The following is a 7,601-nucleotide window of genomic DNA, read 5'->3' on the forward strand; positions in this document are numbered from 1 at the left end:
ATTCCCATCCGCGGCCGTCTCTCATTCCCATCCGCGGCCGTCTCTCGTTTCCATCCGCGGCCGTCTCTCATTCCCATCCGCGGCCGTCTCTCATTTCCATCCGCGCCGTCTCTCGTTTCCCATGTTTCCCATCCGCGGCCGTCTCTCATTACCATCCACGGCCGTCTCATTTCCATCCGCGGCCGTCTCTCGTTTCCATCCGCGGCCATCTCTCGTTTCCTTCCGCGGCCGTCTCTCGTTCCCATCCGCGGCCGTCTCTCGTTCCCATCCGCGGCCGTCTCTCGTTCCCATCCGCGGCCGTCTGTCGTTCCCATCCGCGGCCGTCTCTCATTTCCCATCCGCAGCTGTCTCTCACTTCCATGTGCGGCTGTCTCGCTTCCATCCGTGGCCATCTCTCGTTTCCCATCCGCGGCCATCTCTCGCTTCCACGCGTGGCCATCTCTCATTTCCCATCTGCGGCTGTCTCTCACTTCCATGCGCGGCCATCTCGTTTCCATCCACAGCCGTCTCGTTTCCATCCATGGCTGTCTCTCATTTCCATCTATGGTAGTCTCTTGTTACCATCCGTGGCCTTCTCTCATTTCCCATGTTTCCCATCCACGGCAGTCTCTCATTTCCCATCTGCAGCCATCTGTCATTTCCCATCCGCAGCTGCCTCTCATTTCCACCCACGGCCGTCTCTCGTTCCCCATCCGCAGCCGTCTCTCGTTTCTCATGTTTCCCATCCGCGGCAGTGCAGGAAGAGAGGGAAAAAGATGGAACAATGTGGAGCTTTGTGTCTGGTCTTGTTGATAGTGGAGAGTCCCTCCAACAGGCTCCTCTTGGGAAGCTCCACTTTTAACTTGAAGTGGTAACCTTGATCCTTTTCTCTCTCACCCAGAACCCTAGCTGAAGGTCAGGTGGCCTTTGTGTGACAGCCACATTACCAAGCCTAGTACCTTTTATAAAAGCAAGGAGGCTGTGGACAGTCCTCCCCCTGACTAGCCCTTTTCCCTGGCAGCTGACAACATCTTGGGCCACCTGAGTAAGGGTGTGTATGTGCTGATGAGTGGGCTGGACCTGGAGCGGCTGGTGCTGGCCGGTGGGCCGCTTGGGTAAGTGCGAGGAGCTGGGCTCTGTCAGGCTCCGTGTTAGTTGGTGTCATTGTAAGCAGCAGCATCCTTCCCCTTGGGGGCCAGAGGGAGCCACTCTCTGTCCTAGGGACAAAAGGAAGCTCCCCGTCCCATGCTTCATTTCCTCACTCAGAGAAACATCTTTAGGTGATAGAGGTAAGACCTCAGGAGCAATGCTGTGTAGTTATTCGGGATGTGAAACGGGATGCCTGAGCTCTAATGCCCATCCACCACACAGGCCCTGCCGCCGGCACTCCTGGGCTCAGGAGAAAGGAGCACACATACTGGGCAGTGGGTGCAGCAACGGGCAGTGGAGACAAGTTTCGGATGCTCCTTTTCTCCTCCCTGGAACACCAGTTCCTTACCTTCCCGAGTCTCCCCCAGACCTTCCCCGTTGGGCTTTGCTGCCTGTACCGGCAGTGGTGGGACAACACGGTGCCTCCCCAGTGTCTTTCTTCCTCCGGCAGGCTCATGCAGTCCGTCCTTGACCACACCATTCCCTACCTACACGTGAGGGAAGCCTTTGGCCAGAAGATTGGCCACTTCCAGGTGAGTGGGATGCTCTGGGGAAATGTATGCTTTCACTGGGCTAATGTTATCTCAGTGCATGAATGAGAAGGCGGGGCATGCGCTGATGTTTACCGTCCTCTAGCAAGATTAGATTGGATACTTTTAAGGTAGCCTTCTTCAGCATGCTTGCTGGCTTTGGAATTTTTTAGGAATTTTCTCACATTGTCAACTGAATTCTTGTTTAGGATTCATTATATTCTGAGACATTGTAAGGCTGTAAGGCGGGAGGGTGAAGTAGGCAGGTAGTGGGGAGAACCAGCTGCTGTCAAGTCAACCGACTCAATGGCGACCCCGTGTGTGTCAGAGCAGAACTGTGCTCCAGGATTTTCAGTGGCTGATGTTTTGGAAAGAGAGCGCCAGGCCTTTCTTCTCAGGTGCCTCTGGGTGGGCTTGAACTATCAACCTTTCAGTTAGCGGCCGAATGCTTAACCGCTTGCCCCACCCAGGGACATCAGGTTGTTGGGAGGCACAGGGAAAAGGGAGCGGCATTTCTAGCCGGCCCTTCTGGTCTGAAGAAGCTGCAGGGAATGAATGAGAATAATGGTAGGTGGTCCTTGAGGGCAACGCGGTTCTGAGGCAGCGAGGGCCGGTTCAGAGTGCAGACTCCACGGTGAAGTGGCCGGGCTCTGGCCTTAGCTCCCAGACTGGCCACCATCTCTGTCATCCTAGGCCGGTCCTTTCTGTGCCGGTTTCCCCGTTCCCGGCTGTGAGCTTGCTATTGTTGACCTGCTTTTGGCAACTAGGAAGGGTATTCTGAGAGGAAAATGGCTCCAGCGTGTTGACTCGACCCCCCGCCCCTTTGTGCCCAGCTGATGCAGGGGAAGATGGCCGACATGTACACCCGCCTCATGGCATGTAGGCAGTACGTCTACAATGTCGCCAAGGCCTGTGACGAGGGTCACTGCACCCGCAAGGTGAGGGCCAAGTGGAGGAGGGAGAGGCCGGGGCCGGCTGCTGGCGCTGGCGCTGCGCGCGGCCGCGGCGGGGCCTGCTGACCGTAGCCTCCCCCCCCAGGACTGTGCGGGTGTGATTCTCTACTCGGCGGAGTGTGCCACACAGGTGGCCCTGGATGGCATCCAGTGCCTCGGTGAGTGGCCCCACCCCACCGCAGGGCTGTTCTCATTCCTGGAGGCTACGGTTTCTTCTCCGTTTCTCACTCTTGCTCAAGCCCGCCATAGCTGAGCAGGAACCTCTAGGCTCTTTCTGTCCCAGTTACCAGGAGGACGTGGAAACGCCAATGAGAAAGCTGCTAGGGGCCATAGTTGCTGCTGGCTTCAGCAACGCCCCCTTCTCTCCCTCTCCCCTGCTGCCGTGGACGTTAGGAAATAGGTGGGACAGCCCTGGTCAATGCTGCACAGTGGTTCAGAGCACGGATCTGAGCCGGACAGCCTAGGTTTGAATCCCGGCTCGGCCACTTATTGGCGTGGTGGCTTGTGTGAATTACTTCAGTGCTCTGTGGCTGGCACCTAGTACGTGCTATGCTGGCATCTTCTTGTCCCCTTTTTCCATGTCTGCCAGGGGTTCCCCCTCCCTCTGGTAACCTCAGCACTCTGGGGGGCCCTCTAGCCCCTTGCCCACCCTCGCCCAGCAGGTATTCCCAGCCCCTCCCTCTCACCACCTCTTGCTCCTGCCTGTCTCCACACACTGCTCGCTTCCCTCACTCTGGCCCACTGCCCATCACGTCCATTGTGCTTTCTTCTCTGCCCAAACCCTGGCTGCAGGTGGCAATGGCTACATCAATGACTTCCCCATGGGCCGCATTCTGCGAGATGCCAAGCTGTATGAGATCGGGGCCGGGACCAGTGAGGTGAGGCGGCTGGTCATCGGCAGAGCCTTCAATGCTGACTTCCACTAGCCCCGAGTCCTTTCAGCCCCTTTCCCAGCACCTAGAGGCCTTTCTTTGGAAGTAGACAGCTGGCAGCTCTCCCACCCTGCCCAAGGCAGGCCCCACTGCCCAGCTGCCCTTCTTGCCCCAGCGCTCTGACCTCTGCGTGAGGTCGAGTTCTCTGCAATGGCTGCCAAGCACTGTGGGCCTCACAGCTGGGGCCAGCAGGCCAGCCGGGAATAGGGCTCACCTGCTGTGCAAGGACTCGGCAGGAAGCAGGGCTTTTGTGGGGACTGTTGGGATAGGCTCTGGTGACTCGGTGCCTTTGCCTTCCACCTTCTGAGTCTGATGCCCCACCTCCCAGGGTAGGCACCTGGGCGCAGGCCAGTGGCCACCTTTTTGGGGTGAGTCTTTGGCAGGAAGCCAAGCAGAAGGCTGAAGGTCCCCAGAGGCCTCACATCTAGACATGGGTACCCCCAGAAGGATCCGTGTGGCCACCATTGTAGGTGTGAACAAAGACCTAACCACCGCTGTTCTTGGTTTCCTCACTCACCTACCTTCCCTTTGGTTTGCTTATGGATATTTGGAATTTTCCCCCAATTTGTGCCAGATTTTGGGTCAAATTTTAGGCTGACAATTCCCTTCTCATTCTCTATTCTTGGGAAAGAAAAGTTAGCATTTCCCTTCCCATTTACTTGAACTTTGTAGTCTCTTTTCTTTCTGGGAGCGAGGGGGAGCCTGCCGTTGTTTCTGCCCGATTCTAGAGGCATCTGCTCCCAGCAGCCTGTGAGGGGGACCCTCTCCAGCAGCCCTCCCTTCCTCCAGGGCTTCATGCTTTAGGGCCGAAATCCCACCCTGGTAGCATGGAAATCTGAGAATATAGCATCTCAGAACACTTGTGCTGCTGAGCGCCTCCTGCAGGGCAGAGATCAGAGCACATGTGGAGGACGTGTTCCATGCTGTCCTGACAGCAGCCCCTCGGAGCCCTCCGGCACGCTCTGCCATGGCCACCATGCACTCCTGGCCATGGGACTGCCAGCAGCTGACTCTGGGTGGCAGGCACCGGTCCTGCCTGGGTTGGCGGGCTCAACTCCAGCTGAGGCTGCCTATGGACATTTCTCTGGACACTATGGCTAATTTGGTTCAAACCGCACAGCGGCTGCTGCCGTTTTATTAAACACAGTGTGAAGTAAACCCATCTGCTTCTAAGCCCGTGTTCTGGGGAAGAACCACCTACTTGTGCCGTCTCCTGTCTAGCTCCAGCCCTGGGTCTGTGGAGAGCGACTGGCCCAGTGACTGGCCCTGGGTCTCATTCCTGCCCTCCAGCCTGCTCATTGGTCCTGGGGTCGGGGGCGGGGGGCGTGGTGGAATGGGCCCTCGCCTCAGGAGAGGAGTTCTGAGCCTCCCTTCCCAGAGCTTCCAGTGATTTTAATGGAAAGGGTAGAAGCTCATACATTTCTGGAAAACATCCTCGAGTTTTTAAAAGATAAAAAAATAAAACTAGAGCTGGAATCCAGATCTGGCTGCCGCAGAAACGGGTGTTCTGAGAAGACCAGCCTGGAGTCCCTCTGCCTGGTAGTCTGGATGCGGCAGTCGGGGGAAGACTGGGGACGACAGGCCTGGATTGTTCCACCCCCTCGATGTTCCTAAGAGAGGGAGCTGGTTTCCTCTGCTCCCAGCCCAACGGCACCTGTTCCTGGCTTCCAGTCCTGGCCTGGGGCCTGAGACAGAGGGGTTTAGTTCCTCAGCACCCCACTCCACCCCACCCGAGGTGAAGACCCCAGGTTCAGGAAGCTGTGCCTTTGCTTCCCCATTCTGCCCCTGCTGTGTTGGAGATGAATGAGGTTTACATGGTGGTCTTGCTGGGTTAACTGGGCTGGAGACGTTCAGAATGTGACGGAATGGAATGTCCCACCCAGTCTAGGTGTTGGCTGCCGGGGCCGGGGCAACCGGGGGAGCGTGTGATGGTTCTGCTGATGCTGTATGCAAAGTTCAAGAGAAATGTTAAAAGATGCATGTATACGTACACATAATAAAACCACAAAACACCAACAAGCCTGAGCTGTGACTGGAGGCGCAGGGAGCACTTCGCTTTGGTTCTTGGGGGAATTTTTGATTGTTTACACTCATCCGGCAACTGGATCTCTACGGGACCAGCTACCAGCACTACTGGCTCTAATGCAGGCCCGTTTCCCTTTGACTGCTGACTCCTGTCTCATTCTTTGTTTTCCGACTGCTTGCCCTGGGGGGTGACCAGAGAAGCTAGGGGGATGTTTCTCCAGGTGTGCGTTGGGCACAGCCCTTTTCCGAATTTGGCAACCTGTGGCAAATGCTGATTCCTGGATCCCACTCCACACCGAGTAAAATCACCCCCGGGGGTTAATCGTGAAGCACCGAAACCTTTTAGAACTGCTCGGGGGCCTAGACGAAGCCTCGCTAGAGGCCTGAGTCTCAGTTATAAACCTATAAGTCTAGTGATAACAATCCTTTACCTATGTACTCTCTGTTTGATCTTCACGACAACCCGGTGTGGGTGGCAAGGTTGCACAAGCCCCGCCAAACACCAGCAAGGTGAGTTGCCCAGGCTACGCGAACCCGCGGCGGGAGAGCCGGCCACGCCCCACGCCGGGTGCAGCCAGGGCGGGTCGTAAACGCGGCGTGGGGCCTGGGGAAGGGCGCTGTCTTCTTGCGCTGGGGTCCCGGCAGAGCTGAGACCCAGGACCCAGCTGGCCATCTATCGGGTCCCGCAGCCTGCGGAAGGTCCGGGATCCTCCCTCTGCCTCCTTCCCCGAGACACCGCGCGCCGCGGAGCGCTCCACCCCCGCGCGGCGGCAGTGCTCATTAGCGGTGCCTCGGGCCCTGAATGGAGCTCGCCTGACACCTGCTGGCCGACTGCGGTGTCGCAGGCGCGCAGAGCCAGTGGCTCTCCGCCCTTGACCGGGGGCTCCGGATCTGGGGCTCCCAGGCTCGGATTTCAGGACGCACAGGGGAACAGAGACGTTTATTTTGCCAGATGAGGACATTAACAAAACAAATCGACTATCCCTTATCACCATCATTTTATGTAAGAAAAGACCCTCTTTTTTTTATTGTTGTGCTTTAAGTGAAAGTTTACAATTCAAGTTAGTCTCTCATGCAAAAATTTATACACACATTGTTTTGTGACCCTAGTTGCTCTCCCTATACGGTGACAGCACACTCCTCCTTTCCACCTCGAATTTCCCGTGTAAAGGACAGTTTTTTTAAATTAGTATTTTATTTTTGGTGAAAATATACACAGCAAAACCCGCTCCATTCCAGTTTCTAAACGTAATGATCGGTGACATTTGGTTAATACATTCTTCACATTGTGTCAACCTTCTCGTTATTTCTGTTCTAGTTATTTCACTCCCATTTCTTTAAACTCGCTGCCCCCCCGCTGTCTCATTTGTGCTTCACGATAGCTGTTACCCATTTGGTCTTAAAGAGAGAATTTTTTCAAAAGAACACAGTACTCAAGGGTGACAATCTTTACTTTCTGAGCTAAACGGTTACTTAGTTTAAAGGTGACTACAGGGGATAGTTTCAATTCAAGATCTAAAGAGTAACTCAGGGCCATAGACTTGGGGACTCTGCCAGCCTCAACAGATCCAGTAAGTCTGGATTCTTTAAGAATTTGAAGTTCCGTTCCACATTTTTCTCCCTAAGAAAGGACACTTTCAACATTTTTCTTTCAAAGGAGATAAACTCAGAACAAAGGCCAGTGTTTCTTATTTATAAAATTTTGTATGTTACGTGTTCATGGTTTTAGAAACGTGATTGTTTCAAAAGGCTTATTTAAAAAAAACTACAACAATGAAACAGGCCCCATACCTCACACCGTATACAAAAACTACTTCAAAATAGATCAAAGACCTGAATATAAAGCCTGAAACTATAAAGTTCTAGGAGAAAAAATAGGCCCAACACTACAGGCCTTAATGCACGGCATTGACAGGATACAAACCACAACCATCAACGCACAAGCCCCAAAAGATAAGCTAGATAACTGGGATCTTCTAAAAATCAAACACCTATGCTCTTCAAAAGACTTCACCAAAAGAGTAAAAAGAGAA

At 54.6% G+C, this 7,601-nt stretch overlaps 2 protein-coding genes across 3 annotated transcripts in view; one reads left to right on the forward strand and one right to left on the reverse strand.

The window, feature by feature from the left end:
- IVD (isovaleryl-CoA dehydrogenase) overlaps positions 1–5,092 on the forward strand; it is a 17,582-nt gene extending 12,490 nt beyond the window's left edge. For both annotated transcript variants that reach the window (XM_004380630.2, XM_023735130.1), the window contains 5 exons: positions 1,001–1,094; positions 1,580–1,661; positions 2,492–2,596; positions 2,697–2,769; positions 3,404–5,092. In XM_004380630.2, the coding sequence (XP_004380687.1) occupies positions 1,001–1,094; positions 1,580–1,661; positions 2,492–2,596; positions 2,697–2,769; positions 3,404–3,537 (488 nt within the window). In that variant the 3' untranslated portion in view covers positions 3,538–5,092. The remainder of the gene's footprint in view (positions 1–1,000; positions 1,095–1,579; positions 1,662–2,491; positions 2,597–2,696; positions 2,770–3,403) is intronic.
- A 1,000-nt stretch (positions 5,093–6,092) lies between these two features.
- Positions 6,093–7,601, reverse strand: part of LOC105756502 (basic proline-rich protein-like) — a 25,353-nt gene continuing 23,844 nt past the window's right edge. The window contains exon 9 of the mRNA XM_012556729.1: positions 6,093–6,459. Coding sequence (XP_012412183.1) covers positions 6,093–6,459 — 367 coding nt within the window. The remainder of the gene's footprint in view (positions 6,460–7,601) is intronic.

Source organism: Trichechus manatus, unplaced genomic scaffold (assembly GCF_000243295.1).
Source record: "Trichechus manatus latirostris isolate Lorelei unplaced genomic scaffold, TriManLat1.0 scaffold00076, whole genome shotgun sequence".
Lineage (NCBI taxonomy): Eukaryota > Metazoa > Chordata > Mammalia > Sirenia > Trichechidae > Trichechus > Trichechus manatus.